The 20135-nt window shown below is 45.5% G+C and overlaps 3 protein-coding genes across 4 annotated transcripts in view; 1 reads left to right on the top strand and 2 right to left on the bottom strand.

Annotated features, from left to right (window-relative positions):
- Positions 1–22: 22 nt before the first annotated feature.
- LOC106897520 (platelet-activating factor acetylhydrolase) lies at positions 23–4808 on the bottom strand. The gene is made up of 5 exons (XM_014958197.1): positions 3776–4808; positions 3402–3493; positions 2793–2966; positions 1745–1893; positions 23–1374 (listed from the first exon to the last, which is right to left on the bottom strand). The coding sequence occupies exons 1-5, from the start codon at positions 3815–3817 to the stop codon at positions 1271–1273; spliced, it is 561 nt and encodes a 186-aa protein (XP_014813683.1). The 5' UTR covers positions 3818–4808; the 3' UTR covers positions 23–1270.
- A 409-nt stretch (positions 4809–5217) lies between these two features.
- Positions 5218–20135, bottom strand: part of LOC106897519 (platelet-activating factor acetylhydrolase-like) — a 27596-nt gene continuing 12678 nt past the window's right edge. Inside the window, exons 2-12 of one of the 2 annotated variants that reach the window (XR_001413779.1) lie at positions 16797–16921; positions 13578–13728; positions 12978–13071; positions 11884–11952; positions 10614–10761; positions 9080–9193; positions 8706–8797; positions 8097–8270; positions 7049–7197; positions 5651–6678; positions 5218–5538 (exon numbers count right to left, since the gene is read on the bottom strand). Coding sequence is in view for 1 of the 2 variants with exons in the window: in XM_014958196.1 (XP_014813682.1) it covers positions 6575–6678; positions 7049–7197; positions 8097–8270; positions 8706–8797; positions 9080–9193; positions 10614–10761; positions 11884–11952; positions 12978–13071; positions 13578–13728; positions 16797–16921; positions 17573–17666 (1314 nt within the window). In the remaining variant the exon portion in view is untranslated. Of the gene's footprint in view, positions 5539–5650; positions 6679–7048; positions 7198–8096; positions 8271–8705; positions 8798–9079; positions 9194–10613; positions 10762–11883; positions 11953–12977; positions 13072–13577; positions 13729–16796; positions 16922–17572; positions 17802–20135 lie in introns of those variants that run through there. The other variant, XM_014958196.1, reaches the window with a different exon arrangement.
- On the top strand, positions 17889–18959 carry LOC106897522 (U3 small nucleolar ribonucleoprotein protein IMP3-like). Its single transcript, XM_014958200.1, has one exon. It carries the CDS (start codon positions 17928–17930, stop codon positions 18483–18485), a length of 558 nt encoding a protein of 185 aa, XP_014813686.1. The 5' UTR covers positions 17889–17927; the 3' UTR covers positions 18486–18959.

Here is a 20135-nt window from a genome sequence, read left to right on the forward strand (position 1 = left end):
TAATAAAGACAACACACGATGGTAGGCTGGATAGAATTTAATTCAATTCTGAAAAACATGTCTTGGGTGTTGTTGCAATCTCAGGTTAAGATCACATATAATATAAATACTTAATTACACTGTTAACTGCTTTGCTTGTTCCACTTGCTTCAGTTTTGTTTGTAACCTGATTTTGAAACAAACAGGCTACAGTTAGAAGTAGTCCCGCTTCTGCGAGGCTGATTCAGTTAGAAGTCACCCTTCCGTGTGGCAGCTTCGAAGAGTTTTGTTCTAAAAATTAGAACCTTCTTTAGCCAACCACAAATCAGCTGCTTCTACTGACAGATACAGACAGCAGTGCTGGTACCTGGACAAAGATGAGAGTCTGAACACCATGAGAGACATCAAGATGATTGAGCAATGCTTCCATAGTCCTTTTTAAAAGGAGTGGTAGAAGTGACACATCATTTCTGTGATTTCACCTATAACAGTAGGACTGAGTGATAGTGGTAATAGAGAGATTAACCAGAGGTGCTACTTGGAGCTTTGCCGAAGGGGAATTACAGTTACTACAACAAGAGTGATCATTTCAGCAGCTTTTGGAATGGAAACATCCTCTGAGTATGGCAATAAACACAGATCTTAAATGTTAAGTGGATTAAGTTCATATGAGAAGTCCTGTGTCTGAACAAACACTTTTCTCAGCTGTTATCTTAAACTATTTCCTGTGGCTTTCACTGTGACTTTTATTAAAATAAGACAGTTTTGAAGACCACCTTCTGCTGGCACCTCTCTGACTAGAAGGAGCAAAAACCTGCTCCAACTCTCAGCTGTTGTCAGAGCACAGCTGAAATACTAGGTAGTTTAGTAACAACTTAAAGATATATTTTTTTTCTTACACTGCAAAAAAAGCTTGCTGGATGTGAACTGACTTCAAGCTTGGTAAGCAGAATTTTAGTTGAATTCCTTGCAGCTTAATCTCTCTGCAAACTTGATTTTAAGTCAAAACCAGAAAAAGCATTTAAATTGCCATCCAGTGATTTTTTTTTCCCCCCAGCTGCCTCCAAAGCAGAAGTTACCCTGTTGCAGTATTTCAAAGAATCCCACAAATTCATTTGAACTAAAACCTCTCTATATTTTCAAGATAATGTAACCTAATGTCTTATCTTTATTTTCTTGTTCCACACCCCAAAAGCTGTGTAGGTGGCCAATACTATCACGTGTCGGAGCAATGTCTGGCCAACATTAGTGTCCTGATGTCTGTGGCATTTTCAGTACTTTTTTGTATTCTTTATTCAGGTTCAGCTGGAGATAAGTCAATATTGGTTCCAGGAATAACATTGGGTCCTATGCCATCCACAAGAGAATCCCACTTATCGAAATCTTTCTTGAGATCTATAAAATGCAGAAAAGAAAACCCAAGTGGAATGAATTGTCAGCTTTTTGTAAAGTTACATCAAAAAATTAAATTACAGTACAAATGAATCAACGTGGCAAAGAGGGGAGGCAAGATGTTTTAAGGAGGGAAAAATGACACCAGGTTTTTATATATTGGAATAAAACTGCAATGTTCCTCCTCTGAATTGCTTAAATTGCAAAAGTAACTAACAAGCCTCTAGAAGAAGAATCTGACTTGTTTTTTCTACTTAAACTTTTCTGACACACTTCCTTTTGGTTTTGTTCTAAAGAGAATGGTTACATAAAAAACTTCATAGGAATTAAGTATTAATTCGACTTCATACTTCGATATAGACAGATAACTTACTCAAGTGTTTCTGCAGGAAGGCTAATGAAGCATGATTGCTGATATCAATAGCTTCATTTGGATCTATTTCTCCTTTTAATTTGAAGAATCTTCCAATGAGTCCTCCGCTCACAAAGGTGAAGTCAGGAAAGCTCTGATGCACTGACCCCCTGCAAGCAGAACAAGGATCAACAAACAGGCTTGTAAGAACACACTCGTCCCATTAAAAGATGCCACGGGTTGCCCAGATCTCTTGAAAGCCAGTCACGCATCTTGCGCTGTCGTCTTTTGCAGAAGCAGATAAACCAGTTCATCTCAGGAGCATGCAAGATCAGCAGTAAATTCTGTCCTATCCGTAGAAGGGAGGAAGTTTTGTGTTTACTGTAAGTCGCTGTAATTGCAACGACAGTAAAGGGTAGGCTTGGCATAGCTTCAAGACCAAGCCGTGTCCCTGCTGGAAGGTGGATTACAGAGCCACCCACTCCCCTGCACGCCCTGCTTTCACTAGGGGAGTGCAGAACTGCTCCCAGAAGGTGATTTGAAGTGTTCAGACAGAGATCATAGAATCATAGAATCGTCTAGGTTGGAAGAGACCCTTGGGATCATCGAGTCCAACCATCTACCCTACTCTACAAAGTCCTCCCCTACACCATGTCCCTTAGCACTGCATCTAAACGGCCCTTAAACACAGCCAGGGATGGTGACTCCACCCCCTCCCTGGGCAGCCTGTTCCAATGCCCGACCACTCTTTCGGTGAAAAATTCTTTCCTAATGTTCAATCTAAACCTACCCTGTTGGAGCTTGAAGCCATGATGCACGAAGTCCAGAGCAAAACTTGTGCCCTGGAGCAGGAACACACACCTTGGAGTATCTCCCACTTAGGGTTACTGTCTGCTTTGAGGGAGGTCTCTGTCTCCACTGTGGGGACACGCTGCTGTCTAATTTAAACCTGGGCCATGGGGAAGTACTGACTGACTGTCTGTCTGCAGTTACATGTAACCAAAGCTCCAACAGGAGAATAAAGATTCATCTTCAGACACAGAAAGGATGAATAATCCTCAACACTTACTTGATAGTGATCATTTTCTTGTTTGCATCGTTGGAGCTGAGTTTCTTCATCTTTAAGATATTATCAGCCCACTGGAATTTTTCAGAGTTGATAAAAAGCAGCGGTTGCTGGACGCTGTTTTGGTAAATGTCATCACCTACTGGAAGCATCCATGCATCGAGGGCAATGCCACACCTGTCAAAAACCACTGCATATTGTCACAGGGGCAGAAAGCTTGATATGGAAGTTCTCACCATGCTTTGATTTGCAGGACACATGAGAAAGAGAAACTCTCTATGATACTGAACAGGTAAACAATAATGAATCATTTTGTTTCAAAATGATTTCTACTCTGGGGGAAGAGAATTAATCCATTATTGCATTTGTTGTCACCACTGCCAGGTGCAGCTGGGCACAGAAGCTTCTGCAGGGTCCCACAGTATCAGGATATAATATGATACAACAACCATTATGTTCCACCACATCCCCACAGCTGAAAGAAGCATGACTTGAGAAAACAAGACATGCCCAACAAAACTGCTAATTAAGTAGTTGGGGGATCTTAGGTAAGGTCCCCTGCTCCAGATTTCTCAAGTTCCAAATGTCTCTTGCCTTGTTTTGCCTACTTACCTGAATCTTATTTCTTTGCTGAGACTCTCAATAACTGTAGCACCACCAAAAGAGTGTCCCATCACAGCTATTCTGCTAGTATCAACAGAATCCTGTCAAAAAAATCCAGGTGCTGTAAGAGACTTTCTTTCCCAAACTTTTTTTTTTTTTGAAAGGGAATAATTTATTAGGCAATAGATCTTATTGAAGTGGGAAGAGCATCATTTCAGCTCCACTACTATCTATCCAGCTGGGGATGACCTGATAGATGTTCATAGATTTACAGTGTGATCTTCAGAATAGTTTACAGGAACCAGTTTAGAAATAGAAGAGGGAAACCAGAAGCATTATTAGGCGTTTAACAAAACGCAGTCAGAGCTTTTCACTTCACTCACTTTTAGGCTATTCCAGTCAAAGTTTGAATTTAGTACATTCATCACTTCCTCTCCTGAATTGATTTTAAGAATGAGATTGAGAGCTTTGATACACTCCTGCGCTCTTTGCTGCACCTGGGGAGAAAGAGAAGTGGGGTCAGAGCAGTGGAAGGAATTCTCAGACAGCTGCTAGGCTTGCTGGCCCTTTGCACACAAGATTTACTCTCATTTTTTCCCCCCCCATAAATGCCTGATACAATAATGACTATTCTGAACTGCAGAATGGGAACTGTGAAATGGAACTCGGACGAGGTCTGACTAACAACAAAACTGACCTCTGGAGGTCCAAAGAGTCGAAGCTCTTGTGTAGATCCTCTGCACGTGGAGGAATTTATCACTACAACACGTGCCAAAGACCTTCCTCACTTGGAGAAGGAGTTGTTGGGATGTACAAAGGCTTAAGTTGCACAACTACAAGGAAGGCTGACTTGTGGCTCCTCCTCATGCTCACACTGATGAGCAAATGTCATTACATCACTTGCCCCATCTGCATGATAGCTTTGAAACTGTCTTTACACCGGATAAACCCAAAATAAGAAAGAACCAAGAAGCCCTTCCCATTGTATATTTATACACATTCTTGAAAACTGTACTAAACCTGTTGTAAATAAAGGTTTTCATTGTTTGGTATAAGAAGTAGTTTTGATTTTGATATTTTAGTAAAAGAAAAGCTTCAAAAAGAACCAAAGAACGGTCCTTGAGAACTGCAGTGTGTAGGCAGCCAGCAAGATGTTCTGTGCATCACAGAATTTCAACTAAATCTCTATTTCCTGACTTCTCTACTAGCGAAATTTGCTGGTAATGGCTTCTGGAGGTTGTTTGCAAGCTCAGATACGTTGTATTTAGACTCGTAAGTAGGATGTTGTATGCACATAGGAAATGACACTTGTCCTGCTGTCTGTATGGCCCAGGGAGATAAACGCCTCCCCGGCTGAGTTGTCCTTAGCTGGAAGAAAACACTCCCATATTTTAAAGGTCGATTCTATGCTTGGAAGATCTCGCCAGTATGGCCATACCACATCTAGCACAGATGCTGCTTATAATGCAGGAAGTCTGCATTTTTTACATTGCTATAAACCACGTTAAAGTGTGAAGAAGACGAAGCAGCCATGATTCATCTTGCTACCCAGCAGCAAACATAAGCCAAGGCAAGCCTGAGGGCACACAAACTCTCAAATTTAACTCTGTGTCACTTAAAGACTGGGCTGGGCAGGAAAAGTGTGAAGACACAGAGAAGAAACAGAAAGTTGAGTGGAACCAGAGGAGGAACAGCTGAGTTTTAGGAACCTAGGATCTCTGACACTAATAGTCTGGCTGAGGATCACAGATCTCAACTGTTGGTGCATACTCAAAAAGAGAAAAACTTGCATGTTTGTTCCCTTAATAAAGACAACACACGATGGTAGGCTGGATAGAATTTAATTCAATTCTGAAAAACATGTCTTGGGTGTTGTTGCAATCTCAGGTTAAGATCACATATAATATAAATACTTAATTACACTGTTAACTGCTTTGCTTGTTCCACTTGCTTCAGTTTTGTTTGTAACCTGATTTTGAAACAAACAGGCTACAGTTAGAAGTAGTCCCGCTTCTGCGAGGCTGATTCAGTTAGAAGTCACCCTTCCGTGTGGCAGCTTCGAAGAGTTTTGTTCTAAAAATCAGAACCTTCTTTAACCATCCACATAGTCAGCTGCTTCTACTGACAGATACAGACAGCAGTGTATCTGGACAAAGACGAGAGTCTGAACACCATGAGAGACATCAAGACAGAACCTTCTTTAACCATCCACATAGTCAGCTGCTTCTACTGACAGATACAGACAGCAGTGCTGGTACCTGGACAAAGATGAGAGTCTGAACACCATGAGAGACATCAAGATGATTGAGCAATGCTTCCATAGTCCTTTTTAAAAGGAGTGGTAGAAGTGACACATCATTTCTGTGATTTCACCTATAACAGTAGGACTGAGTGATAGTGGTAATAGAGAGATTAACCAGAGGTGCTACTTGGAGCTTTGCCGAAGGGGAATTACAGTTACTACAACAAGAGTGATCATTTCAGCAGCTTTTGGAATGGAAACATCCTCTGAGTATGGCAATAAACACAGATCTTAAATGTTAAGTGGATTAAGTTCATATGAGAAGTCCTGTGTCTGAACAAACACTTTTCTCAGCTGTTATCTTAAACTATTTCCTGTGGCTTTCACTGTGACTTTTATTAAAATAAGACAGTTTTGAAGACCACCTTCTGCTGGCACCTCTCTGACTAGAAGGAGCAAAAACCTGCTCCAACTCTCAGCTGTTGTCAGAGCACAGCTGAAATACTAGGTAGTTTAGTAACAACTTAAAGATATATTTTTTTTCTTACACTGCAAAAAAAGCTTGCTGGATGTGAACTGACTTCAAGCTTGGTAAGCAGAATTTTAGTTGAATTCCTTGCAGCTTAATCTCTCTGCAAACTTGATTTTAAGTCAAAACCAGAAAAAGCATTTAAATTGCCATCCAGTGATTTTTTTTTCCCCCCAGCTGCCTCCAAAGCAGAAGTTACCCTGTTGCAGTATTTCAAAGAATCCCACAAATTCATTTGAACTAAAACCTCTCTATATTTTCAAGATAATGTAACCTAATGTCTTATCTTTATTTTCTTGTTCCACACCCCAAAAGCTGTGTAGGTGGCCAATACTATCACGTGTCGGAGCAATGTCTGGCCAACATTAGTGTCCTGATGTCTGTGGCATTTTCAGTACTTTTTTGTATTCTTTATTCAGGTTCAGCTGGAGATAAGTCAATATTGGTTCCAGGAATAACATTGGGTCCTATGCCATCCACAAGAGAATCCCACTTATCGAAATCTTTCTTGAGATCTATAAAATGCAGAAAAGAAAACCCAAGTGGAATGAATTGTCAGCTTTTTGTAAAGTTACATCAAAAAATTAAATTACAGTACAAATGAATCAACGTGGCAAAGAGGGGAGGCAAGATGTTTTAAGGAGGGAAAAATGACACCAGGTTTTTATATATTGGAATAAAACTGCAATGTTCCTCCTCTGAATTGCTTAAATTGCAAAAGTAACTAACAAGCCTCTAGAAGAAGAATCTGACTTGTTTTTTCTACTTAAACTTTTCTGACACACTTCCTTTTGGTTTTGTTCTAAAGAGAATGGTTACATAAAAAGCTTCATAGGAATTAAGTATTAATTCAACTTCATATTTTGATATAGACAGATAACTTACTCAAGTGTTTCTGCAGGAAGGCTAATGAAGCATGATTGCTGATATCAATAGCTTCATTTGGATCTATTTCTCCTTTTAATTTGAAGAATCTTCCAATGAGTCCTCCGCTCACAAAGGTGAAGTCAGGAAAGCTCTGATGCACTGACCCCCTGCAAGCAGAACAAGGATCAACAAACAGGCTTGTAAGAATGCACTCGTCCCATTAAAAGATGCCACGGGTTGCCCAGATCTCTTGAAAGCCAGTCACGCATCCTACGCTGTCGTCTTTTGCAGAAGCAGATAAACCAGTTCATCTCAGGAGCATGCAAGATCAGCAGTAAATTCTGTCCTATCCGTAGAAGGGAGGAAGTTTTGTGTTTACTGTAAGTCGCTGTAATTGCAACGACAGTAAAGGGTAGGCTTGGCATAGCTTCAAGACCAAGCCGTGTCCCTGCTGGAAGGTGGATTACAGAGCCACCCGCTCCCCTGCACGCCGTGCTTTCACTAGGGGAGTGCAGAACTGCTCCCAGAAGGTGATTTGAAGTGTTCAGACAGAGATCATAGAATCATAGAATCGTCTAGGTTGGAAGAGACCCTTGGGATCATCGAGTCCAACCATCTACCCTACTCTACAAAGTCCTCCCCTACACCATGTCCCTTAGCACTGCATCTAAACGGCCCTTAAACACAGCCAGGGATGGTGACTCCACCCCCTCCCTGGGCAGCCTGTTCCAATGCCCGACCACTCTTTCGGTGAAAAATTCTTTCCTAATGTTCAATCTAAACCTACCCTGTTGGAGCTTGAAGCCATGATGCACGAAGTCCAGAGCAAAACTTGTGCCCTGGAGCAGGAACACACACCTTGGAGTATCTCCCACTTAGGGTTACTGTCTGCTTTGAGGGAGGTCTCTGTCTCCACTGTGGGGACACGCTGCTGTCTAATTTAAACCTGGGCCATGGGGAAGTACTGACTGACTGTCTGTCTGCAGTTACATGTAACCAAAGCTCCAACAGGAGAATAAAGATTCATCTTCAGACACAGAAAGGATGAATAATCCTCAACACTTACTTGATAGTGATCATTTTCTTGTTTGCATCGTTGGAGCTGAGTTTCTTCATCTTTAAGATATTATCAGCCCACTGGAATTTTTCAGAGTTGATAAAAAGCAGCGGTTGCTGGACGCTGTTTTGGTAAATGTCATCACCTACTGGAAGCATCCATGCATCGAGGGCAATGCCACACCTGTCAAAAACCACTGCATATTGTCACAGGGGCAGAAAGCTTGATATGGAAGTTCTCACCATGCTTTGATTTGCAGGACACATGAGAAAGAGAAACTCTCTATGATACTGAACAGGTAAACAATAATGAATCATTTTGTTTCAAAATGATTTCTACTCTGGGGGAAGAGAATTAATCCATTATTGCATTTGTTGTCACCACTGCCAGGTGCAGCTGGGCACAGAAGCTTCTGCAGGGTCCCACAGTATCAGGATATAATATGATACAACAACCATTATGTTCCACCACATCCCCACAGCTGAAAGAAGCATGACTTGAGAAAACAAGACATGCCCAACAAAACTGCTAATTAAGTAGTTGGGGGATCTTAGGTAAGGTCCCCTGCTCCAGATTTCTCAAGTTCCAAATGTCTCTTGCCTTGTTTTGCCTACTTACCTGAATCTTATTTCTTTGCTGAGACTCTCAATAACTGTAGCACCACCAAAAGAGTGTCCCATCACAGCTATTCTGCTAGTATCAACAGAATCCTGTCAAAAAAATCCAGGTGCTGTAAGAGACTTTCTTTCCCAAACTTTTTTTTTTTTTGAAAGGGAATAATTTATTAGGCAATAGATCTTATTGAAGTGGGAAGAGCATCATTTCAGCTCCACTACTATCTATCCAGCTGGGGATGACCTGATAGATGTTCATAGATTTACAGTGTGATCTTCAGAATAGTTTACAGGAACCAGTTTAGAAATGGAAGAGGGAAACCAGAAGCATTATTAGGCGTTTAACAAAACGCAGTCAGAGCTTTTCACTTCACTCACTTTTAGGCTATTCCAGTCAAAGTTTGAATTTAGTACATTCATCACTTCCTCTCCTGAATTGATTTTAAGAATGAGATTGAGAGCTTTGATACACTCCTGCGCTCTTTGCTGCACCTGGGGAGAAAGAGAAGTGGGGTCAGAGCAGTGGAAGGAATTCTCAGACAGCTGCTAGGCTTGCTGGCCCTTTGCACACAAGATTTACTCTCATTTTTTCCCCCCCCATAAATGCCTGATACAATAATGACTATTCTGAACTGCAGAATGGGAACTGTGAAATGGAACTCGGACGAGGTCTGACTAACAACAAAACTGACCTCTGGAGGTCCAAAGAGTCGAAGCTCTTGTGTAGATCCTCTGCACGTGGAGGAATTTATCACTACAACACGTGCCAAAGACCTTCCTCACTTGGAGAAGGAGTTGTTGGGATGTACAAAGGCTTAAGTTGCACAACTACAAGGAAGGCTGACTTGTGGCTCCTCCTCATGCTCACACTGATGAGCAAATGTCATTACATCACTTGCCCCATCTGCATGATAGCTTTGAAACTGTCTTTACACCGGATAAACCCAAAATAAGAAAGAACCAAGAAGCCCTTCCCATTGTATATTTATACACATTCTTGAAAACTGTACTAAACCTGTTGTAAATAAAGGTTTTCATTGTTTGGTATAAGAAGTAGTTTTGATTTTGATATTTTAGTAAAAGAAAAGCTTCAAAAAGAACCAAAGAACGGTCCTTGAGAACTGCAGTGTGTAGGCAGCCAGCAAGATGTTCTGTGCATCACAGAATTTCAACTAAATCTCTATTTCCTGACTTCTCTACTAGCGAAATTTGCTGGTAATGGCTTCTGGAGGTTGTTTGCAAGCTCAGATACGTTGTATTTAGACTCGTAAGTAGGATGTTGTATGCACATAGGAAATGACACTTGTCCTGCTGTCTGTATGGCCCAGGGAGATAAACGCCTCCCCGGCTGAGTTGTCCTTAGCTGGAAGAAAACACTCCCATATTTTAAAGGTCGATTCTATGCTTGGAAGATCTCGCCAGTATGGCCATACCACATCTAGCACAGATGCTGCTTATAATGCAGGAAGTCTGCATTGTTTACATTGCTATAAACCATGTTAAAGTGTGAAGAAGATGAAGCAGCCATGATTCATCTTGCTACCCAGAAGCAAACAAAAGCCAAGGCAAGCCTGAGGGCACACAAACTCTCAAATTTAACTCTGTGTCACTTAAAGACTGGGCTGGGCAGGAAAAGTGTGAAGACACAGAGAAGAAACAGAAAGTTGAGTGGAACCAGAGGAGGAACAGCTGACTAAGCCTGACGGTGCAACTTTGTGGGGGAAGTAATTCATGCTCTGAGCAAAGCTGCTGTTGGCTTTCCCATCTTCAGGAATGTAGGGCTTAATGCATTTTTATCTATCCCCCAAGTCATGGCAGAAGACTGCAGACATGGCCAATGGAAAGAGCTGGCTGGTTTGTCCTAAATCCCCCCCTTCTACCTCCCCCCAGGAGCACAGACTCGGATGGGTACCTGCTTATGGCGCAAGAAGCGCTCTTCCTCTCCAGTTTTTAGTTTCCTGTAGTAGATCCACTCCTTCTCCATGTTCGACGTAGACTCTTCCTGCGATTCAGAAACGGACCTTTTTTTACAATAATACGTTGCTGAAGCAGATTCGTCTCTGGAATATCAACAAAAGGTAATTTCTGGGGATGTATTCCGTTTGGTTTGAGATGAAGTCAGCAGAAGTTTTACATTTCACTTGTCTCAAGAGATCCAGCGACCAACCAGTGCTGCTGCAGTCACAACTGAGTGTAGACAGACCTTCTACATAATGCAATAACCCCACCACAACTCCCACCTCCTTTATATTCTCCAGGTTCTAACAATAAGAGAGGGAAAAGCAGCGTGTCTGGAGAATGATGAACCCTATCTACCCTGGAACTTTTCATTCAAAGGCTTATCTAAGCAAATTCCTTTTTCATCGGTAAGAGTTGAGCGGGTCCAGAGAAGGGCGACAAAGATGGTGAGGGGTCTGGAGAATAAGTCTTATGAGGAGAGGCTGAGGGAGCTGGGGTTATTCAGCCTGGAGAAGAGGAGGCTGAGGGGAGACCTTATTGCTCTCTACAACTACCTGAAAGGAGGGTGTAGAGAGGGGGGGGTCGGTCTCTTTTCTCAAGTCACAGGCGACAGGACAAGAGGAAATGGCCTCAAGTTGCGCCAGGGGAGGTTCAGGCTGGATATTAGGAAAAATTTTGTCAGTGAAAGGGTTCTCAGCCATTGGAATGGGCTGCCCAGGGAGGTGGTTGAGGCACCATCCCTGGAGGAGTTCAAAAGACGGGTTGATGTAGTGCTGGGAGGTATGGTTTAGTGATGATGCTCCTTGTTTGTTGTGTGGGTGTCTATTTTTGTCAGTTAGGTTGACGGTTGGACAAGATGATCTTTAAGGTCCCTTCCAACCTAGAAGATTCTGTGATTCTGTGAGAGAAACTGGGGATGTGGGCAGGGCTGAAGAAGATATGTTAGTTTTTCTTTAAAAAAAAATTGATCATAAGTTTTTCTTTAGAATAAATAAAACATTAAATTCAATGTGAGAAAGTTTCTTTCCATCAGAACTCGAAAACCTGCCAAATACGCACCTGTGCTCCACAGCAGCCACGATGAAGCCCTGAGAAGCCAAAGATATGTTAGTTTCTCTTTAAAAAAACCTGATCATAAGTTTTTCTTTAGAATAAATAAAACATTAAATTCAATGTGAGAAAGTTTCTTTCCATCAGAACTCGAAAACCTGCCAAATACGCACCTGTGCTCCACAGCAGCCACGATGAAGCCCTGAGAAGCCATCTCTACACAAATAGCAGAGTAGATTGTCCTGCAAACAAAGCGCACGCTGGTGAGACACATGCAGACGTAATTATTTCAATTACACTACTCTTTAAAACACTGACCGCACTACGTATGCACTAGCCCCCACTCAGTATTTCTTCTGTTTGAATTTGCGAGCCAGCAGAGCAGGCTTTTGTACGCCAGGCACCAAAGCCTGGTCACACACCCTCATTACTGTTTTACTATCTATTCAGAAGGAAAAATGCTAATGATTTTTAAAAAGTAGCACATAGGACACTTTTGCTGCCTGAAAACCAGCTAGTTAAATCTTCCCAACATACTTATGAATTGGTAAATACCTTCACCCCTAAAATACAACGGGAAACCACAAATAAATACACCAACCCTGCTTTTATTTACCGACACTTTTGCTGCCTGAAAACCAACTAGTTAATCTTCCCAACGTGTTTATGGATTAGTAAATACCTTCACCCCTAAAATACATCGGGAAACCACAAATAAATACACCAACCCTGCTTTTATTTACTGCTGTTGGTATCAGTGGATACCGATACACAGCAAATCTGTTTCAACCCCACGGGGATCTCACCTCCCTACTGAAAATCTGTTCAGAACCATCCTTGGAGACCGCTGTCTCCACAGACGACAAAAATAGGTTGTCAACAAAGTGCAGAATTACCGAAAAGCTCCAAGTCCATGGGAAAAAACGAGGAGTGGGTATTTTTCGCCGGGTTTAAAAGCAGCATTTGACTTTGCAGGACAGGTCACTGAACCTAGATAGAAATCGAAGTGAAATGAGAGAAAGCCCTTGTTCCTGCGGGAGAGATCCCAAGAGAAAGCCCTTGTTCCTGCAGGAGAGATCCCAAGAATCTGGCGACCACTGATGCTTTTATTTACTGCTGTTGGTATCAGTGGATACCGATACACAGCAAATCTGTTTCAACCCCACGGGGATCTCACCTCCCTACTGAAAATCTGTTCAGAACCATCCTTGGAGACCGCTGTCTCCACAGACGACAAAAATAGGTTGTCAACAAAGTGCAGAATTACCGAAAAGCTCCAAGTCCATGGGAAAAAACGAGGAGTGGGTATTTTTCGCCGGGTTTAAAAGCAGCATTTGACTTTGCAGGACAGGTCACTGAACCTAGATAGAAATCGAAGTGAAATGAGAGAAAGCCCTTGTTCCTGCGGGAGAGATCCCAAGAATCTGGCGACCACTGATTTCAGAGCAGTCATCTGAAGATAAGGTACCAGATCTCATCCTTAAAATACAGAAGACAAACATGGATTTGATTCTCAAAATACTTTCTACTTGGCAGAAGATACTTTCCTCCTCCTCCACAGCCAAGCACAAGGCCTACTTATCTTTAAAACCCAACGAGAACGGATTTTCAAGAAGTCAGGCATCCAAGTCTTGTTGGCATTCAGACCTTAGTATCTATCATCTCACCTTTGTATATTTGCACATTTCCCTGTGGGATCTAAATCCCGACACAGAGAAGTAGCAAGCCAAGCTCTTCCTAGAGCAAATTGCTCCAACAATTAGTCCCACAGCAATAATACACTGCGTACAGAGCAGTGAGGCAACGAGCTGCATACAGAGCTCACGGCCTTGCACTAGGCAAGGAATAAAACCAAACCCAGTCTTACCAACGTAGTACTGGAAAAGCCTTTGTCCTACAATTCGGTACATGTTAAGGAAGTCGGAGAGCCCCTGGTAGTACTCTTTATCTGGAATCCATGGTGCCTCTTCGTTATCTGTGGCATCGCACGACGGATAATAGAGGCGCAAGAAGCTTCCCTGGGGAAGGACACACACACACAAAAAGGGAAGATTGGTATTTATTTATATATGGAAGATAAAAGCATTTATATGTCATATATAAAGGGCTTCATGTGCAAGAATGACAACTCAAGAGAATTAAGAGAATCTCACAAGAAAATTATTATCCTATAGAGGCTTTGATGGCAATCCTGTCACTATCTTTTTGTCCCAGCAATGAATTTAAAGTAGTGTGACTGCTGGCATCCAGGCAGAGATACGGGTCACCTTCTCTAGGTTAGCCTATAGCTAATTGAATTAAGTGAGTCATTACAAACCCTCACTACCTGTTTGCTCCATTTCTACATCTTGCTGGATCTTCTCTTTTGTCTTCCTCACTGCTCCTCCCCTCAGGGAAGGGTACCATGAAGCAGTTTGAGGGGTTTAACAGGGGTGACTGTGTCCCCTTTGCCCTCCCAGCTGGGAGCCACCATCGCTTTCCTTGCAGCGAGTCCCATGGAGCTGTTACTCAGCCAACTCCTCTTGCTAAACTGGCAGGGGGGGAAAGGGACCCTCCTAGAAGTATGTTTTTCCATGAGGTTAGCAAGACAAATTTCCCCCTGAGACTCGTTTCTGGAAGCGTGGTCCAGCAGAGGAGTTGTGGGCAGAGTCAGGGGCATGGTCTCAGCCTGGCTATAGTGTTCCTGGCTGAGCTGAGTAGAAGGTTCTCCTGGGCAGCTGCCCAGCAAAGCAGTGCAATATATTGTTCTTCCTCCTCATCAAGGCGTTCACAACCCTGTAGTGATCCATCTTCCTGAATGCAATTTTGTTAACCTGTGTTTTATCTGCCTCTGTTTCTTACCACCGCTGTGAATCTTCTTTTACTGCCTGCACTTCTGGTCTTCCAGGAAACCAGCCAAGCTTTCCATAGTCACACCAACCCCCCGTGCCCCCTCGCCAGTATTTTCCCTGGGCAGCCAGCAGCAGTGTGCCAAGAGGACACCTCAAAGCCCACCTCCTGGCAGAGGAGCTCTGTGTAATTTGCATTCTTACTTCCTGGTTTGCGGGGGAATTTGAAACACACTCTTCACACTGCTCTTGCTCCAACCGTGCTTCTGTCTTAACAAGTTAAGTCTAGGGCCAACAGGAACACGAGCTTGGGAATAAAGCCTGGTTTCTTCAACGCTAATTTGTCAGTTTCATACACAGCACGTACCAAAAGCTTCTTTCATGAAGCTTGTTTCTATTTACTCCTCAAACTTAAATCAATCTTTGACACAAAGGCCTTTAAGGAAGAAATCATCAAAGCTTCATCCACGCTGGTAATGATATCGATTTGGTGGCAGAACAGTCCTGGAGAACTTCCCCCGGTGACTGACTGCTTACCAGAAAGGGAAAGAGGTTCATTACTTATGTCTGGGAGAACTGTAATTAGACAGATTGCTTATCTAAGAAAAACACATGGGCTGATTGCAAAGAGAAACTAATCGCTTCTTTGCGCTACTATAGAGTAAGCTCAGTAGAGCAAAGGACAACATATGAATAACCACTACAAACTGATCACAAGTTCCACTACACCTGGCTGAGTCTGAGGAGTAAAACCACAGGAAAACTAAAACTAAAACCCACAGGAAAATTAAAAAGCAAGAGGATTTGAAATAGAAACCCAAAAGCAAGCTTGTTTACTGTCCCCATCTTCTTATGGTGGCTTCTCTCTGTACCAACTACTTGCAGAACGGATATCCTGGTCTTTTTCAGCTAGATAAAATTTTGAGAAGACACCACCTGCCCACCCTCATCACCCAACCCTGCCAAATCCTGTGGGGATCTCTGTGGTGAGAAGAGTTGCAATCACGGAGACTGCATTTGGAGCCTCCCCAGGAGCCCAGTGCAGCAGGGAGCGGTGGGGTGGCTGGGAAGAACCCTGTGGGTCCCAGGAGGACACGGCTTCTCTGCAGTATCATAGAATCATATGGGGTTGGAAGGGACCTCCAGAGATCATCTAGTCCAACCCCCCTGCCAAAGCAGGTCCACCTAAAGCAGGTTGCACAGGAACTTGTCCAGGTGAGTTTTGAATGTCTCCAGAGAAGGAGACTCCACCACCTCCCTGGGCAGCCTCTTCCAGTGCTCTACCATTCTCACAGTAAAGAAGTTCCTCCTCACGTTTAGGTGGAACTTCTTATTCTCAAGTTTGTGCCCATTTCCTCTTGTCCTGTCACTGGGAACCCCTGAAAAAAGACCAGCCCCACCCTCCTGACACCCTTCTTTAAGTATTTTTATGTATTGATCAGACGTCCCCTCAGTCTTCTCTTCAGACGAAAAGAACTAAGTCCCTCAGCCTTTCCTCATACGAGAGATGCTCCAGGCCCCTAATAGACTTTGCAGCCCTCTGCTGTACCCTCTCCAGCAGTTCCCTGTCCTTCTTGAACTGATGGGCCCAGAACTGGATGCAGTATTCCAGATAGGGCCTCACCAGGGCAGAGTAGAGGGGCAGGATGACCTCCCTCAACCTGCTGCCCACACTCTTCTTGATGCACCCCAGGGTGCCATTTACCTTCTTGGTCACAAGGGCACATTGATGGCTCATGGTCATCCTGTTGTCCACCAGGACTCCCAGGTCTTTTTCCTCAGAGCTGCTCTCCAGCAGGTCAGCCCCCAACCTCTACTGGTGTATGGGGTTATTTCTCCCCAGGTGCAGCACCCTACACTTGCCCTTGTTGAATTTCATCAGGTTTCTCTCTGCCCAACTCTCCAGCCTGTCCAGGGCTCTCTGTGTAGCAGCACAGCCTCCTGGGGTGTCAGCCACCCCTCCTAGTTTTGTGTCATCAGCAAACTTGCTGAAGGTACATTCCATCCCTTCATCCAGGTATCCTGTGTAGGGCAGTCAGGAAGGCAAGGGTATGCAGGGAGGGAGCCATGGAGAAGGCCTGCAGGTTACATCCATCTGGTAAATGCCCAGTTCCCATCCTACACTGGGACAGAGAGGACAGAAAGCTCAGCTGGGAGCGTCAGCCATGGAGGGCCCCTGCACATACAAGGCCTCACCCACAGGTTGTTTCACTAACATGGTGCCTTAGATCCAAAGGGAGAAGAACCGAGAGCTTTACCTCAACCGCGTTGTCCGTCATCAGGTCTGTGCATCCCACTGAGTGCGGTCCCTTCCCTTCGGGGATCCTGTAAAACTTCTCAGTGCTGTTGCTCCCCATTTCCATCGGCGCCTTCACCGACAAACCTGGAGAAAAGCACAAAGCAAATCAAGAGAGGCCCCCCCATGGCCTGGGTGACCACATCACCCACTCTGAAAAAAATCCACTGCGTCGGAAGGTCCAGCAGGAGGAAATTCAGGGTTGAAGGCAACACAGGAATTTGCTTAGGAGAACCGGAGATCTCAAATCCCAAGTGATCAACCTGAGCTGCTCCACTGGGGAACCTCCTTGGAGCAGAGTGTCCTGAATCCCAAGGATGGGACAACGCCGTGGACCAAAGAGAGAGGCGGGGAGGGAGGAATGTTTGGCTGGGGTCACCACGGTGGCCCTGGGGAGGTGGAGGTGACACAGGGCAGCAGCGGTGCCACTTCTTGGGCACAAACAGGGACGTGCAGGCCCAAGAAAGGCGAGTTTCAGGGCGGGTGGGGGGGATGCAGGTCCCATCCCACCTGCCTCCTCCTCGAAGGAAGGACAGAAAGGGAAGTTTTTACAGTAAACAAAACCGACTGACGTGTCTTAACGGGGAAGGATGTCATGGAAAAACCCGACGCCGCAGCCGTTTTTCCAAGAGGAACGGCGAAGCCTGGGGTCGATCCCTGGGGAGAAAAGGAAGGGCTGGCCGAGCGGGAAGGTGTGACACACACACACACACACACACGTACACACCTCGCCCCTACCTCGGTGACACCTCGGAGCCAGGCTGGGGACGAGCCGAGCGCAGGGGGGGGACACCCACCGCATCCCAGAGCGGGCAGCGGGCGCCAGCAGCATCCCCCGGGACAACCGGGGCTGGGGGGTGGATTATCCTCCTCCTCCTCCTCTGCGGGCAGCACCCCAGGACCGGAGTGGAAGAGCCCCGGGGGCCATCCCAACCGGGGACGGGACGGGAGGGAACACCCGGGGGCGGGACGGGATGGGGCGGCCTCCTCCGGGGGAAGCTGCGGGGCGGAGCGGGGTCGCTCCTCCCCGGAAAGGGCGGTCGGTGCCCGAGTTGCGGTGTCTCCATCCCACCCTCCCTCCATCCCATCCAAGATGGTGCGGAAGCTGAAGTACCACGAGCAGAAGCTGCTGCGGCGGCTGGAGCTGGTGAGCTGGGAGGCGGCGGGGGGGAGCCTGGCGGAGGTGAAGGCCCTGCGGCGTTATCGGTTGGGCCGGCGGGAGGACTACGTGAGGTACAAAGCCCTGGCCCGCACCGTCCGCGCCTTGGCCCGCCGCCTGCGCGATCTGGGGCCGGCCAGCGCCGCCTTCCGCACCCGCTGCGCCGCCGCGCTGCTGGAGAAGCTCTACGGGCTGGGGCTGGTGGGCAACCGGAGGTCCTTGGCCGCCTGCGAGAGCCTCTCGGCCGCCGCTTTCTGCCGCCGCCGCCTGCCCTGCCTGCTGGTGAAGCTGCGGATGGCCCAGAACCTCCGCCACGCCGTCACCTTCGTGGAGCAAGGCCACATCCGCGTAGGCCCCGAGGTGGTGACCGACCCCGCGCTCCTCGTCCCCCGAGCCGTGGAGGACTTCATCACCTGGGTGGACGCCTCCCGCCTGCGGCAGAAGGTCCTCGACTACAACCAGGAGCGTGACGACTTCGACCTGGCTGCCTAAGGGATGCCCTACCATCATCGTCCTGCCCCATGGGACATGCATGGGAATAGACACACAAGGGTGAGACCACCATGGTACCACCATCAGACCCCCATTTACACCCCTGAAACACACCTAAAAGAGGAAAATGTGCTCACTAGTATGAGCTAGGAGGAGAGGAACAACGTCCTAGTAGCCTGTTGTTCTCCAACTCCACGTCATAGAATGGTCCAGGCCAGCAGGGACCTCCAAAGGTCATCTAGTCTGACCTCCCCGCAGTCAGCAGGGACACCCTCAACTAGACCAGGTTGCCCAGAGCCTCATTGAGCTTCACCTTGATTATCTCCAGGGAAGGGGATTCAACCACCTCCCTGGGCAACCTGTTCCAGTGCTCCACTACCCTCACAGTAAAGATCATTCTTTGTGATTCCATGAGCTCTCTTTCACAGCCAAAGGCTCCAATCATCCATGTGGAGAAACGTCCCGTCCACATCATCCATCAATAGTAAAGATCATTCTTCTCTGCAGTTCCATGAGCTTCCTTTCACAGCCAACAGCTCCAATCATCCACGTGGAGAAACGTCCCGTCCACATCATCCATGCCTCCAAGGAAACAGCCCAACTCCATCCTACTTCCATCCCGTAACACCAACATGCTTGGAAAGGTCCCTTCCTGATGGCAGGAGAGGACGCAGTCGGTCTTTAAGTGCTTGGCTGCTAATAGTAGCTGCTGGAAGGGATTTTAAGCCTGGCCAAGCAGCTGGTTTAGGGCTGATTCCCTCCAAGGAAACAGCCCAACTCCATCCTACTTCCATCCTGTAACACCAACATGCTTAGAAAGGTCCCTTCCTGATGGCAGGAGAGGACGCAGTCGGTCTTTAAGTGCTTGGCTGCTAATAGTAGCTGCTGGAAGGGATTTTAAGCCTGGCCAAGCAGCTGGTTTAGGGCTGATTTTGGCAGCTTTGCTAATGCTTTTCTAAGAAGCGGCCCTGCAGGTCACTCCTTCGGCCGATGGGCAACCAGAGGAACTGCTCTTGGAAGGATTTTCTCTTGTTACTGAGGAACATGTATGTGGGGAAATGCTGGGGTGGTTTGGGGTCAGCAGTAAACGAAGAGGCCAAGTACTGCATTTCTGGAACTGTAAAAGTTTTAGCCAAAAATGGAATTAAAAAAAAAAAGACAACTTTCTTTTCCTGTGACGTCATAAAGGGAAGTTTGACTCTCTGACTTCAGTATCTTTGCTGTGTGAGGGGTTCCATCAGACAATTAGGCATCATTTATGGAGCAGGATCTAATTGGAGCGGATCCCTACCTAACCCTACCTGCAAATCTGGGGGGGAACTTTTGCATTTAGCACATAAGCTGAACAAAAACGAGTGCCTGAGGGGGGGCCTGGGGCCTTCTGGGGCTGCTGGGAACTTCGTTCCACTTGGAAATAAAGAGCGGAAAAGCACAAATAAAGCAGTTGTTTTAAATTGCTGAAGAAACGTGTACTATTTTTTATGATGTAGATCCTCTAAAGGTTTCTTCTGTTTTTTAAATATCCCAATTAGCCCTGTTTGTCATCTTGTAGAACTTCTTTTTATGCAACTTTTTTTTATGTAACTCTTTTATGTAACCCCCTTTTTTTTTTTTTTTGTTAGCTACAAGGCTGTTACTGGGTTTTGAAGG

Source organism: Calidris pugnax, unplaced genomic scaffold (assembly GCF_001431845.1).
Source record: "Calidris pugnax isolate Ruff unplaced genomic scaffold, ASM143184v1 scaffold276, whole genome shotgun sequence".
NCBI lineage: Eukaryota > Metazoa > Chordata > Aves > Charadriiformes > Scolopacidae > Calidris > Calidris pugnax.